The sequence below is a fragment of the Sabethes cyaneus genome, chromosome 3 (assembly GCF_943734655.1).
Source record: "Sabethes cyaneus chromosome 3, idSabCyanKW18_F2, whole genome shotgun sequence".
NCBI classification, from domain to species: Eukaryota; Metazoa; Arthropoda; class Insecta; order Diptera; family Culicidae; genus Sabethes; species Sabethes cyaneus.
Genome location: NC_071355.1, coordinates 174,943,236 through 174,967,837, shown reverse-complemented (window position 1 = coordinate 174,967,837; position 24,602 = coordinate 174,943,236). Strand labels below are relative to the sequence as shown.

The following is a 24,602-nucleotide window of genomic DNA, read 5'->3' as shown; positions in this document are numbered from 1 at the left end:
TCCCCCAGTGGGCGGCGCTTCCGACGGCGGGTCACCGGCAACACTCGCGACCGGCTCGTCCTGAATGATCTAGTGTTACTATAGATAGTTTTTGTGGTCTTGTTATTGATTAATGTTTTATGGAAGAGTCTCGAATTTTTCGAGTTGGATTAGTTTTTGAGTTTCGCCAAAATTTCTGTTTTATTTGTATGAGAGTCCATATCCCCCTACCACAGGGGTGAGAGGTCTCTAACTATCATAAAATAAATTCAAGACTCAAAAATCTCCTACATGCTAAATTTGGTTCCAGCCCACCCTCTTAAAAGGGAAAGGGGTCGTAATACACCACAGAAAAAAAATTCTGCCATTTAAAACTCTCACATGCCAAATTTGGTTCCATTTACTTGATTAGTTCTAAAGTTATGAGCAAATTTGTATTTCGTTTGAATGGGAGCCCCCCCCCTCCTAAAAAGGTAAGAAGTCCTAATTCATCATGGGAAAAATGGTTGCCTCCAAAAACACCCACATGCCAAATGTTGTTATATTTGCTTGATTAGTTCTCGAGTTAGGAGGAAATTTGTATTTCATTTGTACAGGAGCCCTCCCTCTTAGAGTGGGGAGGGGTCCTAATTCACCGTAGAAAATTTTCTTGCCCTCGAAAACCTTCACATGCCAAAGTTGGTTCCATTTGCTTGATTAGTTCTCGAGTTATGGGGAAATTTGTCTTTCATTTGTATGGGAGCCCCCCCTCCTAATGTGGGAAGAGGTCCTAATTCATCACAGAAAAAATTCTTGCCTCCAAAAAAACCTACATGCCAAATTTGGTTCCATTTGCTGGATTAGTTCTCGAGTTATGAGGAAATTTGTATCTCGTTTGTACAGGACCCCCCCTCCTAAAGTGGGGAGGGGTCCCAATTCATCATTGAAAAAAAAATTGTATCCAAAAACACACACATGCCAAATTTGGTTCAATTCGCTTGATTAGTTCTCGAGTTATGAGGAAATTGGTATTTCATTTGTACAGGAGCCCCTCCTCTTAAAGTGGGGAGGGGTCCTAATTCACCATAGAAAATTTTCTTGCTCTCGAAAACCTTCACATGCCAAATTTGGTTGCATTTGCTTGATTAGTTCTCGAGTTATGAGGAAATTTGTATGGAAGTCCCCCCTCTTAAAGGGGAGAGGAGTTATAATTCCTCTTATAAAGAGGGGAGGGGTCTCAATTCACCATAGAATAAATTCTTGTCACCAAAAAAAACACCCACATGCCAAATGTTGTTCTATTTGCTTGATTAGTTCTCGAGTTAGGAGGAAATTTGTATTTCATTTGTACAGGAGCCCCCCCTCTTAGAGTGGGGAGGGGTCCTAATTCACCGTAGAAAATTTTCTTGCCCTCGAAAACCTTCACATGCCAAAGTTGGTTCCATTTGCTTGATTAGTTCTCGAGTTATGAGGAAATTTGTATGGCAGCCCCCCCTCTTAAAGGAGAGAGGAGTTACAATTCCTCTTATAAAGAGGGAGGGGTCTCAATTTACCATAGAATAAATTCTTGTCACCGAAAACACCCACATGCCAAATTTGGTTCTATTTGCTTGATTAGTTCTCGAGTTATGAGGAAATTTGTATTTCATTTGTATAGGAGCCTCCCCTCCTAAAGTGGGGAGAGGTTCTTATTCATCATAGAAAACATTCTTGCCTCCAAAAACACCTACATGCCAAATTTGGTTCCATTTGCTGGATTAGCTCTCGAGTTATAAGGAAATTTGTATTTCGTTTGTATAGGAGCCCCCCCCCCCCTCTTAAAGTGGGGAGGGGTCCCAATTCATCATAGAAAAAAATTTTGTCTTCAAAAACACACACATGCCAAATTTGGTTCCATTTGCTTGATTAGTTCTCGAGTTATGAGGAAATTGGTATTTCATTTGTACAGGAGCCCCCCCTCTTAAAGTGAGGAGGGGTCCTAATTCAACATAGAAAATTTTCTTGCCCTCGAAAACCTTCACATGCCAAATTTGGTTCCATTTGCTTGATTAGTTCTCGAGTTATGAGGAAATTGGTATGGAAACCCCCCCTCTTAAAGGAGAGAGGAGTTATAATTCCCCTTATAAAGAGGGGAGGGGTCTCAAATTACCCTAGAATAAATTCTTGTCACCGAAAACACCCACATGCTAAATTTGGTTCTATTTGCTTAATTAGTTCTCGAATTATGCAGAAATTTGTGTTTCATTTGTATGGGAGCCCCCCCTCTTAGTGGGGAGAGGGGTCTCTAACCATCACTAAAACCTTTCCTGGCCCTAAAAACCTCTACATGCAAATTTTCACGCCGATTGGTTCAGTAGTTTTTGATTCTATAAGGAACACAAAACAGACAGACAGACAGACAGACAGACAGACAGACAGACAGACAGACAGAAATCCTTCTTTATAGGTATAGATTGCCCTTTAGATGTTTTAGGAAACGATGAGATCAAAGAAACAAAAGCAGCGCCATAAACATGCTTGAGGATGGCCATATGATCGACATAATTTTCGGCGCTTGTTATTTTTCCTGATATGAGTGGACCCATATTAATTTATGTATTAAAATATGACATACATGACATATGATATTGTCTTTTAAAGTGTCACTAGCGAAAACAAATTGTACAGAATTATTAGTATTTCTTCCTCTTTTTCATATAAAATTTCTAAGCTCTAGCATCTATTGATTGTAAAAGCATCTATTAATGCGCAAAATTTGTTTGAAATTGGTACAAATTTATTTGGGAAAATCAACTCATTAGTATTTTAAATACTATACACCACTATACCTATATGATTAAATCAAATACTTTTCTTCGCTTTTTGCTTTGCTCGTCCGATTGCGAGTAACAGCAAGTAAAAAAAATGACAATTGAAATGTTTCTCACTCTTCTTGTATTTCTATGCAAATTTTAAAATTGCAAATCGCATATACATACATACACACATACACGCATACATACATACATACATACATACACGCATACATACATACATACATACATACATACATACATACATACATACATACATACATACACGCATGCATACATACATACACATACATAACGCATACATTGAATACAATCGACCCTTGATTAATTTATTTCGATTTTATTCATTTTAACGGTTTAATATACGGCGTAGAAGTGTTAAAGTTTGAATAACTTTTGAATCAATCGTCCGATTTTCAGTAACTTGGTTTCGTTTTATAGATCTCAACAGTAACTTTCAAATGATAATAAATTGTAGGAAGTTTCCTATTGAATTAATGCTTATATGCAACAAAAAGCAGTTTTAAATACATTTTTTTCACATTTCTTTATGTAACTTTCAAACCACAAGCCCATTTGTCATGAAATCTTGAAGTTAAGGTTTTAAAAGACTCCCATTTCATATGCAATCAATTTTATTCAAATCGGTTAACGGACCTATGAGATAATGAAGTCCCATATTTTTCATATTTTTATACATAACTTTTGAACTAAAAGTCCGATCAGTATGAAATTAAATAGCGAACAATGGGACACCTAGACCTTTCATTTGACACTAAGATCATTAAAATCGGTCCAGCCATCTTCGAGAAATGTTGGCTCAATCAAAAGCGTTCCACACACACACACACACACACACACACACACACACACACACACACACACACACACACACACACACACACACACACACACACACACACACACACACACACACACACACACACACACACACACACACACACACACACACACACACACACACGCACACACACACACACACACACATACACACACAGAAAATGCTCAGTTTTCGAAACTGAGTCGAATGGTATATGACATTCATCCCACTAGGCTTTCTTTCAATTTTCGGTTTTTGGAGTGATTCCTATACCTTTATACTATATTTTCATATAGTAGAAAGGCAAAACTGTTAGTATTAATTCTCTTTTAATCAATAATGAATATTGGATGGAGAAAAAATACAACTTTAATCGGATATTTCGTGTATTTGAGTCTAGACGTGATTCTTGGGAAGATGGTGGTCCCGATCTTCGTCCAGGCTCGATAGTTTTCTATACAGATGGTTCTAAAATGGACAATCAAGTGGGAGCAGGAGTAACTGGCCCAGGAATTGACGTGTCAATTCCTATGGGCAGACGGCCAACTGTATTCCAAGTTGAAATACAAGCAATTCTAATATGTACGACTGTGTGCTTGCGCAGGAACTATAGACATTCAAATAGATGCATCATGTCCGACAGTCAAGCAGCTCTAAATGCTCTAATGTCGGCACATAAAAACTTGTCTGGGAATGTATTCAATCACTCTAAAAACTATCTTGTCGTAGCCAAGCCAACTTGAACTAGGTCCCAGGTCACTTTGGAATCGATGCAAAAGAAAGAACTGATGCGCTTGCAAGCCTCGGATCATCTCATGAATTTCTACGACCTGAGCCCTTCTGTGACTTATTTGTTTTCTTTTTAAAAATGGAGCTATAAGCATGGAAATGTACGAAAGTGGAATCAAATTAGAATATTATTCCAAGAATAACACTTTCAATGCTAGGCAGTCGAAACGGTTTATTTCTCCAAACGTCTCAATGACTCGCAAAATCCTGGAGCTTTCGATGAAAGATTTAAGTATTTACACTGGTTTTATAACAGGATATTGTCCGAGTCGCTATCATCTGAAGCTAATGGGAAAACTTCAAAATGATATATGTCGCTTCTGTGGCATAGAAAAAGAACACTCGGAACACCTGTTATGCCGATGCCCGTCAATTTTGAATAAAAGATTAAGGTTCTTCGTAAGAGGGCTGTTAGAACCCTCTGATATTTGGAGAACAACTCCCAGCGCAGTAGTGCACTTCATCCGAAGTGCATCACCCTGGACAAATGCTATTAGTCAAACAATGACAATCGCTTCTAATAGTGGTGTGTTATCCTGACAACATAGCTTTAATAAAACGGGGGATATATCTCAATAGATCAAATAAATGGTCACAGTGATAAAAATACTCAACATGAACATGAACATCAACAACAACATGAAATAGGCCTTTTAAATGGGAAACAGCGAGATTGGGATTTACCATTGACACACGCAAAACGAAGCCCATGGTCGGCCGCAGGTAACGTGGGAGTCCAAATGATGTTGGCGTCGAGCTGGAGCTGGATGGGGAACGATTTGAAGTAGTGGAGGAATGCATATACCTTGATACGCTTGTGACATATGATAACGATGTAAACCGCGAAGTAATACAACGAGTTGCAGCTGAGAATCGTGCTTTCTGCGGATTGTGTAGTTAGATGAAGTCCCATATTTTGCGAATTCGTACAAATCTGGCGCCCTGCGGAACATTAATCTTACTAACTCACTAATTTGTGATCTACACCTAGTGGTAAAATGGAAAATGGACACGCATGAACTACGTGCTAACGAATGAGTTGTCAAAACTATTTTCAGCAAAGAACCAGGAAGACCAGAACTTCGGGGTAGATCCCGCACCCGATGGATGTGCGCTGTCGAGAACGATGGTTCAGCTGGTGTTCGAGGGGATTAGAGAACGGAAACCCAGGACCGACAGTATTGGAGGACGTTCGTTCGGCGCAGGATCGATAACGAACCGTGCGTCGCCACTAAAGTAAGCAAAGTAAGAAATCAGAAATGCTCATTTCCTTGCAGTCAAAACAATGATTATCTCATGATACGTTGCTCAGTTCGTCAAACCCTATTGATTGGCATATAGGATTCAATGGATGGATTTATGCCGATGACATCAAACTACATACGGAAAATACAACTCAACAAGTATCATCATATGAATGGGTTTCCCCGAGAAATTCAAGCCGCAACTGATCTTTGTTCTTTTAAATATGTAATACATTACGTTCTGCAACATGCATTTTTCGAGAAGCTGGTTCAAAGCAAAAATCCATACTCATTAACCGACAGAATGCGCTCTGGCAAGGAATGTCACGCCGTCTACACGGAATAATTTTCCATGAACCGATATCACTTTCGCACACCGTTTTGCCATGGGGACTTTCAACGACGCGTAACAATTTACTTCCACGTGAAAGGTTCATTTGTACGCTCCACCTGCCAGTCGAGGAGGCATTTTATCCCTTTACACACACGGTCATACCCGTACGGTTCATCGGATTTATCTTTCATGTACCTTTCCATTCATTGATGGTAACCCCATTATGACGGTGGCAGTTGAGAAGAAAAATGAAAAATAAAATAACTTTGATATCCACCCTCGAAAGGCCCAGTATAGCTCGGAATCGTACTGAAGCGTCGCCCCTCTGTCCCGACCAGCTTTTCCGGACAGACTGGGTCGCGCCGGTCAAATATGGCTGAAGCTGAGTAATGGTACCCACGGGAGAACGATGGCAGGTCGGTGTATATCCTCCAGTCTACCATCGCCATTGTCTGCCGATGGAGCAGGAAACAGCTCAAACGACACAGTCGATACGCTGGACAAAAACGACGGTGCTCTGATGCTTGCTGATGGTGGCCATGGCCATACACGGCACATCAATTTGCACATCCAATTGGGTTCGAGTTGGAAACAGCCGACCAAGAGCGAGAGGTAGAGCGCAGAGTCGGCAGTAATCCATATAACTTTTCCACTTGGCCAAGCCCAAACAACAAGCGAAGCAATCCTCGAATCGTACATATTGATATAGGAACGCAGGACCACAGCACAAATATCAAAATATTGAATCAAAATTTATGTATACAGGCAGGATTAGGTGGGATTACATTCTTATGATTTATGGGATTTCTTGTTTCTGCCATTCTGCCACCGATTGTGCTCGTTGACGATGATGATGCGATCCAGCTGGCTACGGCTCGAAGCCCGCGTCGGATGTTGGAAGTTGTGTGGATTGTGTGACAGTGGCTGCAGCACCGCCTGCTCTCGGAATGGTACCGGGGCCAGTTCACTTGAGCTCTCTGGTACTGGGTACTGGGAGGAACGGCAGCGGATTATATATTTGATGGAAGTCTCGTTTCGGGCGGCTCTCAATATTTGCACTGGGGAATGACAAATTCAAGTTAGTTTTTATGGTTGGACATAAATCACTGTGTAGCTGTGATTTCGGGCGTTTGCAGAAGTGTCCCATCCGATGGCGAATGTCGAATGGTTTCTGGAAAGCATTTCCGTGAGACAGAGGCTCGCACGTGGCATGGGATATTTCTGCCCAAAAGCAGCAGGTGAGATTGCGGATATTATTTGCATTTAAGTGCCTATGTTATCATTTTGAAAATGAATTTTTATGAGATTTGTTTTTGTGTACTTTTATTGCTTCATAATGTCGATTTGTTCTATGAAGATTTTTGATAAATGATTTACACTGCATTTAAATTTTGATTTGGCAATAAATTTGGATAATAACAATTATTACTTGAAAACAGGACAGTTTGTTGGTATATAGGAAAAATAATATTGGACAAACAGTATAGCCTTGAGGTACTCCCGAAGAAACTAAAACTGAAACAAATGTTGACTGCAGTTGTGGTCAGGGATTCAGGGGGTGGAACTCTTAGAATAACAAAAATATACTAAAAATGTGAAGAAATCAAAAAGAATGATTTTATAATATCAAAAACCATAAATCATTAATAAAATCTTGAGGACTATCATCTTTTCCGAATATCAAAACAATATTTACAGAACGTTTACAAGTTAGTGTCAATATTTACCAATCATTACCCCAATATTTGGTATCAGCGTAAGGATCAAAATAAAAGCAATTTTTTGGCATCGGCCTAGCCGCCGCACGACGATGGCAATGGAAGGGAAAAGCGTACAAGTGGTACGAACAATATTTGGCTAAAGCTCACCCGGCACACAGTATCTACAACTTAATCCCCGGTATCAATTTAACGAAACACAATCGATAACACAACTGAAAGGAAATGTTTCCCTTCGCCGGTCGAAAAGATGCTACGGCCGACCGTGACTGCTGACTGTGATTCCCAGTACCGGCCGGCCGGTCCACATACTGTTTAGGAGGGGGAAAAGCACTGAGGCTGTCTGATCCGAGACGGGGTGACACGGACCGGTGCTAGCTAGAGTGCCACTCAATAAATTAAATTCTAATTAATCAGCGATTCCGGAATGGACTGATTCTTTTTGCTTTGCGTCCCTTCCTTCGGTGTGAATAACTGTCGTCGGGGGTGATGGCGTGCGGTGGGCATAAGGTGATAGATTAGGGTCAAAATTTATCAGATGTCGCTATTCAATTGTTCGTCGACCAGAGTTAATGCACTTTGCTGGGCTTACCTCCGCGCGGCCGACGTGAAATGTGAAGGGTAAATACTAAGGGATGGCAGTTGGTGTTTTTTATTCACCGGATTCAGGAAGCATGAATACAAATTTGATTCAGTTGTCTGTATGAATGAATATGTTGCCTTTTAGCAGAATGTTACATCCGATGTTTACTTGCAAGTGCCGTGTGATGAGTGTACAAGTGGAATTTGAGGGTTCCGCTTTGCATAGGCAACCGAAGGTCGGAGATGTGCAACACGGTTTAGCTGCAGAGATTACAGCGGTAGATGAATGGTGTTATGATAAATTGATATTTTATGGCGTGTAATTTTTCTATTTTGGTCCTGGTAATCCGGTGAAAAATTTGCCCATATGTTTAATTGCGTAGATTGAGGGAGTTGGTTAGCGCACAGTGCAGCGTGCATTTCACGGTTAGTCCTCCGACATGGTTGCATGTTTATAGGAGTGAACTGTAAGGTTTCCCAATATGCTATGAAAAGTGATTTTTAATAGTTATGTACTTGTTATATAGTTAACTTTGTCAATTTTGTAAAAATTAGCTTAGAATTAGAATCAAAATGAATTATAAATTAACAAAATAATTAATTGGAAATATCCCCAAAATGTTTTTGGCGCCCAAATATAAAACAAACCAGCCAGCATTTTCCTATTCCACTAAAACGCTCATAAAAACTATGGTAAGAAATGGTATGGTAAACTCTTTTTTTAATTAAATTTCCACAGGGTGCACTAAATAGTTCCACTTGCTCCGGAGTACCTTAAATGAATCATTTAAATTATTGCCCATCGCTGGCTACAACTTTTTCTATCTTTTTTTAATTCATGACGTTTTGAATACATCAGGTAACGCAGTTTCTTAGCAATATGGTAGGTTTGATAAGACTTCATATTTGAGTGTTGACAAGTAGGATTTAACAGGTTTGGTAACGTGAGACCGAGCGTTGTCCTGCTGTAAAATCACTTTTTCGTACTTCTGCTCTTAATGTGGCCGCTTTTTGTATAATGTTCAATTCAATCGCATTAGTAGAATCCGGATCTATTTCTCAATAATCGGTCTTAACAGTTCATAATAGATAACACTAAACTGATATATCCTACTAAATATACAGCATTACCATCAAAATTTAAATATTTGACCAACCCGACGACGTAGAAGCGTAACCGGTAATGGCGGTCCTCGTAACCTGGTTTTATTTGGGTTGCTGTAATGAATCAATTTGTCACGACAAGTTGTGATGCGATAAACAGAGCCCTTCCTTTTGGCCGCTGTAGCAGCTGTTCATGGACAAAAAACGAAAGACGAAGAAACCGAAGATCTTCGCTTTTGAATCTTCCTCAGTTCTACGATGGTTCGGAAATGGGCAGGGCTAGAAAGTTCTAATGTTGATGGTAAACTCGTCTTGTGTCTGACTCGGTTCCTCATCGAACAATGCTTCCTATTTAACGTCCTCGAAAGTTTTTGGCTTTTCTTCACGTGGCCACTTGCCTGGGGGTTCCCAAGAATACTGAACATATTCCAGGTCCAGATATGACCAATGTGACCCTAGGCAGTTGATCTGGTTTCCATTGATCTGGTTTTTAGATTCTGGTGGAGTTTTAGCTGCCGCATTCGCATGATCAGTTTGTGTTCATGCAATTTACCTCGGCAGCAACTTAATCCTGAACATTTCCGGACTATCCCAACAGAGCTCAAAACTTCTAAAATGGTTGCTAAATAGGCATGTGTTACAAAAAATTAATACCAGGTGCAGTTTATATTCATTTTGTCAGTGTCATTGTACATTTTCGTGTAATTTATATGAGTAATCTGCACTTTAAAACTTCAAAAATAACTTAAAAATTTGTTCTGCGATTGTTTAAAATTTTACTATGATGGCAATACAAACCAACTAGCACTTACCGTTTCGATGCAGGAGCAACGTACAGATCGTAACCATCTTTACAGAAGACATACGTGCACTTACCGTATTCTAATAAAAAGTTTCGCGGACTATTTTCGACAGAGTACAAACGAAAAGCGGAGAGTGGCCTAGGCCTATGAACCACGAGCGGCAGGCACTTCTTGGAGAGATGCCCTTCGTAGTTCTGGTGAAAGTCTTGAGGTTGCGGTAGGTTGGCCATGTCGCGAGGTTGCCGGACCAGAAATGGAGGGGTTAAACGATCAAAACGAAGCTGACTTGTGGGTGTCGAGATGCTCAAGGAATTAGAGGCAAGCAGTTTAGGAGCAAGTAGAGTAGAGACAAGTTCTTGACTCTACTTTTATTTAAGATTATTTTAGATTTTTGACCTTTCTTTCGTCTTTATTCGTCGTAGGAGTCACATTCGAACGCTTTAAAAGATCCAGTTCGTCATGATATAGTTCGCTAGAATTTATTCTCCTTGAGTGTCTTTTTGTCGAAAAATATTGGAATAAGTGACTAAAGTTTATGGAGTGTCTTAGTAGAATACCAAACCTAGAATTAAATATACAAGAAAACTTTTCCAATTAAATTCTACTGTTCATATTTATTCGCGACAGATACGTATTTCGATTTGCATTCGACTTGCAAGTCGTAGGCGAAATACCTATCTGTAACGAATAAATATAAATAGCAGAATTTAATTGGAAAGGTTTACTTTGTTATTTAATTTCAGATTAGAATAATGAAAAAAGCTACAAAAACGCGTTAAAAGACGACAACACTTGATGTGGACGACGAAAGACACCAAAAGAGATAAAAACAACAACTAATTTAACCAAAAAAAGACGACAAAAACGAAAGAAGACGCCAAAAGAGCGATAAACAAAATGATAGAAAAATTACGAAAGACGACAACAATGCGATAAAATACGAAGTCGAAATGACAACGCAAATACATAAAAAAGACGGCGATAGAACGACGAAAAAACAACAAAACGACGCCGAAAAGGTTCGAAAAGACTATGCAAATACGATAAAAAACGCTAAAATTGTAACGAAAAAGCCAATAGAGACAAGAAAAATAAAGCAGTAAATACGACAACTAAAAGCAACCAAAAACGTCTTTTTCGAAAAATTTTGTAAAAAAGCGATAAAAAATGCTTGAAAACAGGGATGGTTTGAACACTTTGACTCAATTGTGATTCATTTGACAGTACCATCTCAGCCGTGCAAAATTTGACAAAGTTACATATGGGAGCTAACCCTGCTTCAAAATACGATTAAAAAAAAGAAAGAAAACGAAAAATGAGAGAAAGAATTCAAAAAAACTTCGAAAGAATTTTACTAGGAGAGACGATAAAACATAACAACGATAATAATACAACAAAAAGACACCAAAATAGTGACGAAAAGGTCTAGAAAGATAATGAAGATAGCAAAGAAAACCAAAAAGACGCGAAAAAAAAGCATCAAAAACACCAAACAAGACGCTATAATCGGCCACCAAACAACCGGCGATGTAAAGACGTCAACCGACGTTGAAAAGAGGACAATAATAGGCAAAAAATACGGCAAAAGATGCCATTTAAAGTTACCAAAAATGCCATTTTATCGAAAAACGTATTAAAAATCTAAAAAAGCGACAGAAAGCGTTTCAAAAGACGATAAAAGTGACAAAAAGATGCTCGAAAGACATCTACATTATATCGAAAAACAATGACTAAATAACACTAAAATCTAAGGACAGAAAGGGAAAAAAGCTTAAAAAAATAATTAAACCGACAAAAAAATTAAAAAAACATCAAAAAGATGACGAAGGCTGTAAATACGTTCTTCTCTTCTGCTGGGTACTCTTACCACTGCGTCCATTATTTTGAACTATTGTGGTATGCCCCGTTTTATTATTTTACTATACGCTTCAAGCTTACCTATTACTTATGAAGGAAGTGACAGGCTGGTAGCTGGAACGAGGCATGTACCAATCAGAGATGACTAGGTTTATGAACCTAGTACCCTGATCGGCGACGCCAACCAGATCTTCCCTTTTTGGGATACTGCAGTCTGCTTACTATTTGCGCTCCATGATTGCAGAGCAAGTGTTCCGAGGTTAAATATCATCTTTTACGAAACTGACATTCCGAAGATGATATTTACTCGGACAATGTCCTGTCGCAAGACCGGTAAGCTTGCTGAGATCTCTCTTATTGAGACTCAGCAACTTTTGAGTAACCCAGGGGTGAATACTCGATGTTATATATTTTTAGATTTTTTGAGCGATTGTACAGCCATCCTACTGGCCATAACTGTTCGGCTTTCCTTTTGTTTCAGCCCACCCTCTAGCACACTGCCAGAGATCAGGCAGAGTGAATTTTGACCCGTGAGTAGAGAGTTGGAGCCACATCTTCGTTTGTCGACTCACAACGAGTCGGCGTGTAGAGGATAGACGAGGATCAGGACTGAACCTCAGCTAGCGCATCGTTCAAGTCCTGTTCCTCTCCTACTCTCCTCTCAACCTCATTCGTTTCTTTGTTTTTCGGCAGAGAGAGCTTGCACGGTAAGAAATCGTCCACTGCATCAGTGACCGGCTTGATGCAGCAAGGACAAATTGCTGTGGAGGGCGCCCTGGTACTCCACATTCATCCCTCGGCACGGGTCGCGTCATACCTTGGATTAGGGTAGGCTGACCAGACGTCCCGGATTCGGATGACTTGTCCCGGATTACTAAGCGTCCCGGAAAGTGTCCCGAATTGATTAATTTTTTAATCGAAACAGTATCTAAGGATGAAACATAGGAAATTATGTTACATTGCATGAAAACACCTACTGCTGACACCGCTTGTCAGTTGGTGCACACCCTCCCCAGTCAGGGACACGGCCAGCCGGCACCTTGAACTCCTCAACTGACCAATGTCACTGGCGACTGTTCTTTTCATCTTCAGTTTTCGCTTCATTATCCCCCCGTGTTTCAATACTGGACAAACTCGGGGACAATTTGATGCACTCAGTTCTTTTGAGATGAACTGAAGTCCATTGTCCATTGTAGCATGTATGCTGACTGTGGCAGGCTATCATGGGACTTAATGAAGAGCAAAATCCGCCTGGTGAGGCATCTACCCCTGTGTATCTCCAAATTCCTATCCGTCACAAAACACTGGTTTTCACACGCATGCCAAAGAAACAGATCCCTTGCCAAGTCATGACCTTTTATCATGAACCCACCCCCAAAACTAATCTCGAATCTGCTACAAACCCTACCGCGACTCAGAGCACCCCTGGATTTGGCTGAAATCGGCTTTCTCTGAAGCTTATTCACCATCGAGTCGGACGTATGCATCGCGTTTCGTCACAACTCGGCCACACAGCCCACGAGACCGCATTCTAGCCTTTGTTTATTGTTTGAGGCTTATGTTGGGCTCCCCATTTGCTCGTTGACGCTTGTAGCCATTCCGAGTCGGATTCGCCGTACAGTACAGCGGTCAGTATTCAGTTTTGTCGCCAAAGCGCTATGCCGTAATGCTGAGATCATCCTTGACTTTCCGAATGACCCTCGACCGCAGTTGATGATCAAGAGTTCAACTCCAACGTTTGCCCTGTACCTTGCGGACAGTCCTGAGAGTTTCCTTGCACCCCTCAATTACTCACATCACAGATCTTTTAGGATAATCCGTCAGTCTCGCCAGCTCCCGAGCAACGCTGATGGATTCTGCAGGTGACCGCACACAATTATTTTCATTTCTCCTCTTGCGCGATGAATATCTCCAAACCACATTACCTTTATACTGCGAAAAAATTATACTGAGCAGAACCGTTTACAAATAACACAAAGCTACCAAAAGCTAGCATCCATAACCACTGGGAGCGCCGCTATCGCCAAAATGAAGTGCCCAATTTCTAAATGACCCCATCTTTACTACTGAATTAATTTAGCAAATAAGCCATTCAATATGTCCCGCATTCATCCAAAAAAAAATCTGGTCACTTTAGATTAGGGGTTTATCCATTCAAGCTTTTACATAATAGCCATGGATAATAGGTTTTTAATAGCTGCTATGAAGTGTTTGATTTTAATGTGTCTCGTGAAAACAATAAGCTTTGTTTTAAAAGATGTTTGTGCTAGGTTAGTTCATATATGTTTTAAATAGATATTTGTCATTAGGATTATACTTTATCTGTTGACTATAATAAATGTAAATGTAAATGTAGAGGCTTTGGACCCTCTGATTTGGTTCCTGGGAGTCAAGAGAACCGTCCTGCAGGCGGAGAGTTTACACTTCAGCCTTCGCATGAGTGCCCCCTTCTCTATCCGCATACGACCCTAGCTTCCACCGGTTGTCCGATTTCCACTAAGGAATGTATCCCGGATGGTACCACGAGGAGGTAGAGATAGGAGTTGCTGAATAAGAGGCTGTGGAACCCCATGGTGATTCTGGAGCGCATTACTCAACCATTTACTATCCTGCCCTACTATACTATCCTGAGGTCAACCAAAAAAGACACAGAAAGCACAAAAAACATAGCCAAAATGGCATAAAAAGCGGAAAAAAATGCCGCAAGAGCAGCAAAAAAATGCCAAAAAGACGATAAAAACGGCAAATAGACAACGTAAAACACGTCAAAATATGATAAAAAGATGACAGAGACGATAAAAAGACGCCATTAAAGGTCAAAAAGACTTTATGTCGAAAAACATTAAAAAGTTTAAAAAAAGTTACAAAAACGCTTCAAAATACGATACAAAAGACAAAAACGAAAACGAAAAGTCGGCATAAAACTGCCAGAAGGATAAAAATTGACGAGTAAATAGCGCTAAAAAACCAAAATAAACGACGGAATGAGAAAAAGACGGCGAACAAACAAGAACAAAAAAGATGAAAAAAACGATAAGAAGACTTCGAAAACACCTAATCTTAGAAGAATATTACAAGGAGCAACAGAAGCGTTAAATTAGCGAGAAAAAATAACAAAAAGACAAAAAAATACCACAAAAGGATACTACAACAGCGACAAAAGACATAAAAGACAATAAAAATAGCAAAATAGGCTGAAAAGACGACGGAAAATGCCAAAAAGTAACAAAAAACCAAAACAAGATGTTGAAAAAGGCGAAAAGACGAAATGTAGACGTCAAAAGAGAATAAAAGAAAACAGTAAAACACCAAAAGGACGATAAAAAATGGCAGAAAAGACGTTGAAAAAAACAGGTGATATAAAGACATGAAAAGGTGTCGACGAAACAACGAAAAAATATGATGCAATGTGTAAAATACGTGGAAAACGCAATGAAAAGATGTAAAAAGAACGCTGAAAAGAGTTCAAAAGGATCATATTAAAAAAATTACCAAAAATACCAAATACCAAAAATATCTTTGTGCAAAAATTAAATAAGTGCAAAAAAGGGATAAAAACGTTGAACACAGACCAAAACAGATGAAAAAGACAGATTCCAAAAAGATGACTGAAAAGCAAAAAAGTCGTTGGAAAAACCTCCGAAACAGCATTAAAAACACTAAAAAAGTATGGAGGTCTGTACCTAAGGAAACGAACGAAGGGTTCATGTAGGACTACGAAGGCGGGTACAGTTTGACAATGCTTGACAATTTGAAACTGTTCAGAAGTTTGTTACGCAAATTTTCAATTTACTGTATTAACTGCCCATTTATATACATTTGTTAGAAACCGGTCGACTGTCTCTAACTTGATGAGATTCGTAACTAATATTTCAAAACGCATAGAGAAACGGCAACAAATATTTGCACAATACATAGATTTTTCCAAGGCTTTCGACAAGCAATCGAGAAAATGAAGCGCACTGATTGTGTGAATCTAATCGGAACCAAAGCGTACTGTTTTGACAAACTTTCTGGGGGCCCTCAAGGTAGCGTTTTAAGACCATTCCTTTTTGCACTTTCTGTAAACAACTCTGTGGTAGCTTGGAATCAGAAAAACTATTGTATGGAGATGACCTGAAAATCCTCCGCCCTATTACCGCTCCTACCGACTGCGATACTCTACAATGCGATGCGAATGAAATGAGCTGTGGCGGTTTATGCTTGAACATGGTTTTCCCGCAAAACTGACTAGGCTGATACGTGCTACCCTTGATGGTTCAAAATCAAACGTCAGAATTAGCGGGCGAGACATTGGACTCGTTTGTAACGTTAGATGGTTTGTAGCAGGTTTGAAGTTGGGTACCGTTTAACGGATTAAACTCGCAGAACAGGGACTATAAACTACAACAATAAAAATTATAAAACTATAAAAACTATTTAAAAAAATCATTCAGTTAGGATTTTAGTGAATGTGGTAATTGTCAAAGTCACGAAATCCAATTCTAGAAATATATACCAACTCAATCAACCAGGTTTGTAACCAGCAAGGATCCACCCCGAGTAGAAGAGACACCATTTGAGTGCTGTTTAATGTTCAATCGCAGTAAATAAGCGCAAGCATCCTATTGTTCAGAAAGCCGTCGCGTCGTCATGGTTGGCGATGTGATGCGATTTGATTTTATTCCTGTCGCTGAATCGATTTTGTCGATTGCCCATCCTATCACCTACCAACACCGGCGTTGGATTGGATCTTTTTGCGCATTCAAAGTAGTGCCACATTCTCTGTCTCTCTGTGGAATGTTTTATGCTTTATACAATTTGACTGAAAATGGTGTCGCTTTTGCTTTCGCCTGTGGAAACACGATGGCTGCCGATCATTTCCTCCCTTCCATTCATTGGTTCCCCTCAGCTTCGGCATGGCTACGGCAGCACAGGATAGGCGTTTGGTGGAGTCAATTCGATTCAATCCACACGATAAGGCTGTGACAGTGCTGATTGGGAGGTAGGTTGGAAGATGCTAGAAGGGTGGATTTGAACTTGTAGCATTTGGATGATGCTCTCTGTTTTCCCGTCCAAAGTTCAGTACGTGGCTTGGCACACCAGTCGAAAACCGTTCGATGTTCCGACGTTGCCAAATGCCATTCACTTCAATTCCAATTAAAGTAGTCCTGTCGAATGTTCGGCCCCGGTTCGGTTCTTGTGCGAGATGTCGGTATCCTTCTGCGCTTTTTATCGTTCACCTCGTTCTCGCTTTGATGGGATTTAGTTCTTGAAGGTTTACCGGTCCGGACCGCGGGGACCGGGTACCAAAGGGCAGATTCGGCGTACGTCACCCTATCTGCCAAAAACGACTGTCATCAGCGCAAAGTCATCAGAGGAAAAAGGCAAAAGTACAGAAACGAGACAGAGAAAATTAAGCCAGAATGCAGAAGGATGATCCGGTATTAAAAATCTATTCAATTGAGCACCCGGCGGTATTTGGTTCTGTTCGCTCGAATATCGTCCGTCGGTGCGCGGTGGTTCAAGTGCTTGAAGCACTTGTCCTGCCAGTGGTCCGTCGGGTGATGTCGATGTACTGTGCCGGCGGGTTCTATTGTGTAAATGAGAGATAATGCAGTTTACCGTCGGCCGTGGAAGGAAAATCCCATTTGTGTTGATTCACCGAGTGAATCCGTGGTGCTGAATGGTACATATGGCCAGATATTTTAACTTCTGTCACATTGATTACTTTGTGGTTGAGTATTAAAAGGTTTACCGAAAATACCATCTAATTTTGGCGATTTAGGCGTAAGCTTATGCAGTGTAGGCTGTATCCTTTGGGTTAGTATGTAGGTTAAATTAAACTTTCATACTGTTTATAGGTACAGACGTTACAGCATGAGTTAAAATTAGTCACAAAAAATAACTTGAGATTCATTACGCCTAAAATATCATCCGTTTGATCTAAAATCTTTACAGGTGTCAAGCAGGCACGGGAAACTGTACTGTGGATAAGGCGCATCGAAATCAGTGTCAGGCCTGTCGGTTGAAGAAATGTCTGAACATGGGAATGAATAAGGACGGTAAGTATTTAAACTCACATACATTCATAAAAGCAAGTGAAATAAAATTCATTTTATTTAGCAATAATAATTGAAACTATCATATCGATTAAAAGTACAAACATCGGTCTAAAAATGCCAAATAGAAATTATATAAAGTTGGAGTCAAATCGACGAATTGAGCAATATTCATGTACGTTCTCCCGTTGTCAACCTGATATCTATTATTTATTATTAGAAAAAGGCAGTAAAATGCATATGACTTTAGTTTTGGACCTCTATTTCCTCACACAGACAAATTTTAAGCGAAAAAAATCACTCAAAAACTATTATTTAAACTTTTACAGACTGGCATCCGACCCGGTTGTAAAACAGTTAAGTTATCCAGTAATGAAAAATCCAGAAAATCTATCATTCAATACTTTAATAATCACAAACAGTTGCAACACACTTTTCAGGTACATGAGAAAGAAATCCGCATATTTCAGATCTCGAACTTCCTGTTTTTACATGCATTGATTACAATTCAGCTTTGTATGATTAAATTAAGAAGTTGATAGATTACATTGCATTTAAGGTGTTTTCCGTTAATAAATGAATGTAGTATATTATTTTCATTTCATATTTCTTTATTTTTTTCTTTATTTTTATTATCTTTTATGGATTTTCCGAAGTTTTTTACAACCAGGACACTTTTTTTTGGTTAAAAAATACTGTATCACCCAATTTTGCTATAACTTTTTTGATTCAAACGAAAAATATAGGATGTCTTTAGCAAAAAGGTACGTAAGTTTTATATCTTTCAAATGCTTTGAAAGAATCGAAATTAAATAATCTGATCAAAAGCTATGACCAAAAAACAAAACCTGTTTCACAACCGGGGACATTCCCCTACACTAAACGAAGCGAAGGTGTGCGTACTATCGAGGTATGCCTGTATTAGCACGATAAAACTGATTGACTGCGACACATCACACATAAACTTACTGTAAGTGGAGCACAGCAATACAATATGGCGCACCAATCAAAGTTGATTCTATTACGGTTGCAGTAAAAATGTTAGTCTTATAGAGCTATTAAAACCAATCAGATTTATTGCTGCTGATATGTTGAAATTTAACACTAAAATCATTTTTTATGCTAGGCCATATTGCCATAATTGACTATTATTTTTAGCTCGCAAACAAAACTTTATCATAGCAAAGTGTGTAATAGAAAGAAAATTATTATCAATCGACTTTTGTGTCAAATATTACATATTTATATATTTATTTTATTAAAATAAGGCCATTGAAAATCATTTTAAAACTTTGTCACCCCCCCCCCCCCCCTTGGAAATTGGCTTGAAAAATCGGGGGGCAAAAAAATTTGTAAGATATGAGTTGAATTGTTTTATAAAATCAATTGTCTGTGGGCTCTACAGCCTGAAAAACTTTTAAAATGAGTGTACGAGTTGAGTTAACGCTTCTAGCATGAAATAGAAATGGAAATTCAAACAGCGGAATTTCCGAAAATCAGCCAAAAAAAATTTCTTTCGTTTTTGTATTTTTTCGTAGATTTTTGCATGGAAATTAACAACGTATATATTAAAAGCAAGAATAGATTTGGTTTTCACGTTTAAACTTAAAATAAAAATGCCTAAAATTCATTTTTTTTTGCTCGATAAAAAATTCTCTTTGTTTTTTTTCGCCCCCTTTTCAGTGGTCCAACACCGAAGGGACAAAAACTTTTTAAAATATTTGTAATGGCCTAACTAGTTACCAAAAAATGCAAAATTTCGTTGGCGTGTTGATTTTATCTACCTACCATAACAATATATACGATAAAATTTAATACGCATATGATGCACAACTACGAAAACTGCTGAAAATTTATTATTTAGTCTATTGGATATTCTATGATTCTATGATCACTATAAACTAAATCGATCAGGATGATCTAACTTTTAACTTTTCTACTTAACTTTACTACTCACGGATGTATTATAAAGTTAGCAAAGCTGACTGATTTAATTTTTTACCAGAGCAAGCTGTATGCTTTATAGCTTGGTATCGAAAAGCTTCATTAAATTATAGCGGTAGCTGTCAAGCATCGAAAAGCATGATCGGTTTTATTGCTAATTTCTGCAGAGCGTGACAAGACTACTTTGGCTTATAACTTATTCTTCAAGAGGTTATAAAATCCTTCCGAAGAGTGGACCCTTAGTCGGAAGTTTTGGTGGAGCTCATAGTTTAACTAGCAGTTTTATGAAATTGGTCAAGAAAACCACCAGACGAATGTAATAAAATTTAGAGTTCACTTGGGAAGCATGACTATGCTAAGCAGGAGGTAACGATAGCTGTTCGAGCTGTTCGCCATGGGACATCAAGATCGTCATCGCCCAAGTAACAATTCTAAAGCCGATTGGTTTTACTTGAATTTTATAAAGGTTTTATTGCGGTATTAAGCAATGCCAAGAGGATACGAGTCAAAACACACTCACAGCTTGCTAGAAAACCATGATAAAACTGTCAATAAAACAAATTTATTATGGTTGCTTATATTACCACGATAAAACTAGTTGGCTGCACCACGTGTGGTGTAGCAACACAAAATCTATTTATATAAGAGGCTTATGTCTGTACCGAAAACTAGGTCTCTGACAGGTCGCCATAAGCGGCTTATCGGTAACTAAAAACAGGTCCCTGACAGGACGTTATGCTTTCGTAGCGATGCACTATGGGCAAAAACGAGCAGAAGAACGGACGCAATTAAGATACGGCCTGCAGGCAGAAAAAAATTGGTAAATATTGTCATCGAAAAGTGCCCCACTTCTTGATGACAAACTCAAGACAAAAATCAAGAAGTGGGCACTTCTTGATGACAAACAGGAAAGGGGTCGGCACCACGCGATTCTTCGGAAAATTTTACATATCACCTATATTTAATCAACCTGTAGGCCGTATCTTAATTGCGTCCGTTTTTCTACTCGTTTTTGCCCATAGTGCGATGGGCTGCATTCTCAGTCACCTCACTGGCCGACTGCTGGACTGCTCGATTGCTCAACTGCTCAACTGCCTTGATTAGACAGCTCGACTTAACTACTCGATTCAACCGCTCGACTGGACTACTTGATTGAACTGCTCGACTTAACTGTTTGACTTGACTGCTCGGCTGAACCGCTTGACCCGACTGCTTGGCTAAATTGTTCGATTCGAGTGCTCGACGAGACTACTCGATTCAATTACTCGACTGGACTACTCGATTAAACTCCCTGACTGGACAGCTCGATTAAACTGCTCTACTCAACTGCTTGACTTCTGTTTGATTCGACAGCTCGACTCGACTGCTCGACTCAGCTGCTCAACTGGACTACTCAACTAAACTACTCGAATAAACTGTTCGACTGGACTACTCGACTCAACTGCTCGAATAAACTGTTCGACTGGACTATTCGACTTAACTACTCGACTCGACTACTCGAATGAACTGCTCAACTCAACTGTTCGACTTAACCGCTTAACCCGACTGCTTGACTAAACTATTCTATTCGACTGCTCGACTCAAGTGCTCCAATAGACTACTCGATTCAACTGCTCGACTGAACTACTCGACTTAACTGCTTGATTAAACTGCTCGACGGGACTTCTCGATTTAACTGCTCGACTAGACTACTCGATTCAACTGCTCGACTCGACTGCTAGATTCAACTGCTCGACCGGACTGCTTGACTGAACAGCTTGATGTAACTGCTCGATTTGACTGCTCGACTTGCCTGTTCGACTCGACTGCTCGACCCAACTGCTTGACTCGATTGCTTGATTCGACTGCTCGACTCGCCTGCTCAACTCGATTGCTTGTCGCGATATCATATGGTCGGTATTAAATCAGACTGGACCAAGTCGCAAAATTTTAAAAAATGAGTTAATGATAGCAAACGATCACGAATTTTTTGAGCAACATTTTACTCTAATCAGATTACATAAACGTTGCAAACACCCAGATGTTTTTATTCAGTCAAATAAATTCCAATACGACCATAAAAAAATTGTTTCAGTTTCCGGCTATGATTCTTTTATGCTGCAAACGTCCTAAGATTGCTAAAAGTTAATTATTTATTTTATGGGATTATGATCGTTATAAACCAAACCGATCAGAATGATCTGACAGTAAAGCTTTAACTTATCTGTTTACGGATGTATTTTCAAGTTGACAAAGCTGACGATTTAGCTTTTTACCAGAGTGAAGAGCTAACAGCTTTATTAAGTTATAGCGGTGGCTGTCAAGCAGCGAAAGCTTAATCAATTTTGTTTATTTGAGAAGGGAAAAGCCCGCTGTGCTGAAGGGGAACTGCTTTGACATTCCTTCTCCAGTAGGCACAAAGCCTCCTATCTTTTTGTACCAATAGTTTACACCAAATGATACATAGCAACAGTTAACACTTAAACTGGGAATATATTGCATTAATTTACTAATTGTATAAAAAGTTTGAGCTTAGGACTAACAATTTATTAATAACATGATGAACAATACCTACATTTATTTCAGAGAACGCCGATTTTTTTCTTTTAAAACGGCACGAGATAAATTAAAATCGAACACATTATAATATTGATTAAAAACACGGCATATGCTACTGAGAGGTTCGTTTATACCGCTAGTTGGTACGTGAGACAGGCAGATAGAGAAAAGCCTGGGATCGAAGAGTTCTACGGCGGTTTTTTATGTTCAGCAGTTGTAGAATGTCGAAGCAGTCAATATATGCTTTATTAGATGAAGAGGCCTTGAGTGCACGAAATGATTGCTTTCCGGGGTATGCCAACAAGCGATGGAGACGAAAAAAGATCTTCGAAAAGCTATCTAAGCATTGCCACGAGGGAGAATTCGTCCAAGCATCGATAGGCGCGGAACGAATTGACCCCGATTCTGTGGACGAAAAAGCGTCAGAAGGAGGATGGAGATCATGAAGAGCTAGAACAACTCTTCCGGGTTAATGAAACGCGCAAGTTATATAAGATAGTGAACCTATCTCGTAAGGATTGAAGCCTAATATGTTTAGGTATGTGTAGGGAAACATGGTCACAAACATACGCGAGATTCTCGACAGGTAGAAGCAGTTCTTAGATGAGCATCTCAATGGCGATATAACAGAAGGAGACGGAACGAAAGTTAATCTAGAAGCTGAAGAATAATAGAGCCGTCGGCAAGGACGGGCTCCCGGTCGAACTTTACAAAAGTGGCAAAGAACCACTAGCAACGGTACTTCACTGGATAAACTCCAAGTTTTGGGAGGAGGGAAAACTACCGAAGGAGTGATCGGCTTGAGTGCTGTAATCCCTGTTTTGTTACGTCGTCTATCCCCAATAGCAAGAGAATTTGTTGGGCATTATCAGGCGGGATTTACTAAGGATCAAATTTACACCGTCTGTCAAATCTTCTAGAAATGTCGGGAATACAACGTAGCCATGCATCATATTTTCGAGTGAAGTGCTTCGTGCTTGTTTCAGGGGCACTCTCAAGTCTCTTCGCATCACGTAGAAGGCTGCGTCAAGGGAATGGACTGTTTTGTATGTTGTTAAACGTCGCTAAATATCAAAGGTGTGAATCGGCGAACGGGCATCGAAACAAGAGGAACGATCTTCAGCCAGAATAGCTTACTCCTAATTCCTAACCTTCGTCGACGACCTCGACATCATTACTAGAAACCTCGGGACGGCGGAGGCGACCTAGTATATCAAAGCCTTGGACTTAGACGTCTTTCTAAGAGTTGGCCCTTCTTTATCGACAGACTTCGCAGCCTGTAAAAGTATATGACAATTAAGTCTCTATCTACTGTGTTACCTAACTCATAACGAACCCCTATTTCCGAAATTCTAAAATTTTTCATGGTTTTATTTTTGGAATAAACATGTAATTTCTTATGTTATGTAGTTGATATTTGTATGCTCTATTCGAATTTATGTTCAATTAAACGAAAAACCGCGAAGTTTGTGAGTTACGAGACCCTCCTCCGTATATAACGTATATTCGTTATGAGTCAGGTAACACAGTAGCAGTATTGCCCAGCCGAGATTCGAACACATGACAACTGGTTTGTTAAACTAGCATCTTACCTCATAGCTAACTGGGCGGAAGCGATCTAAGTCAAACTAAAATTGGAGACTTGGAGGGTCTGGTTACAATTACGCTGAAATCCAAATATATGATCGGAAGGGGCTCCAGACCAAACAACGTTCGCCACCCTTCAACAGTGATAATTGACTGCGATGAACTGGAAGTAGTTTATAAGTTGAAATTTTTGGGATCTCTGGTCACCGCCTACAATAATACGAGTAAAGTAACTCAACGATGCCTTCAAGTTGCCAGTTGAGCCTTCCTTTTGCTCCGCAAGATGCTTCGATCAAGTAGTATACGCCGCCTCACAAAGCTAATCAGACCGGTATTTTCCTATGTACTTAAGACAGTAACTTGACATATGAAAGACACACGTGTAATTGCCGTTTATGAACGCAAGGTGTTGCGGAAAATGGAGAGTGGCGTAAGGGTATGAACCACGA

General features: G+C 39.6%; 1 protein-coding gene across 2 annotated transcripts in view; it reads left to right on the top strand.

Moving 5' to 3' along the window:
• LOC128741599 (photoreceptor-specific nuclear receptor-like) overlaps positions 1-24,602 on the top strand; it is a 72,960-nt gene that overhangs the window by 19,974 nt on the left and 28,384 nt on the right. For both annotated transcript variants that reach the window (XM_053837532.1, XM_053837531.1), the window contains exon 4: positions 17,984-18,087. In XM_053837532.1, the coding sequence (XP_053693507.1) occupies positions 17,984-18,087 (104 nt within the window). The remainder of the gene's footprint in view (positions 1-17,983; positions 18,088-24,602) is intronic.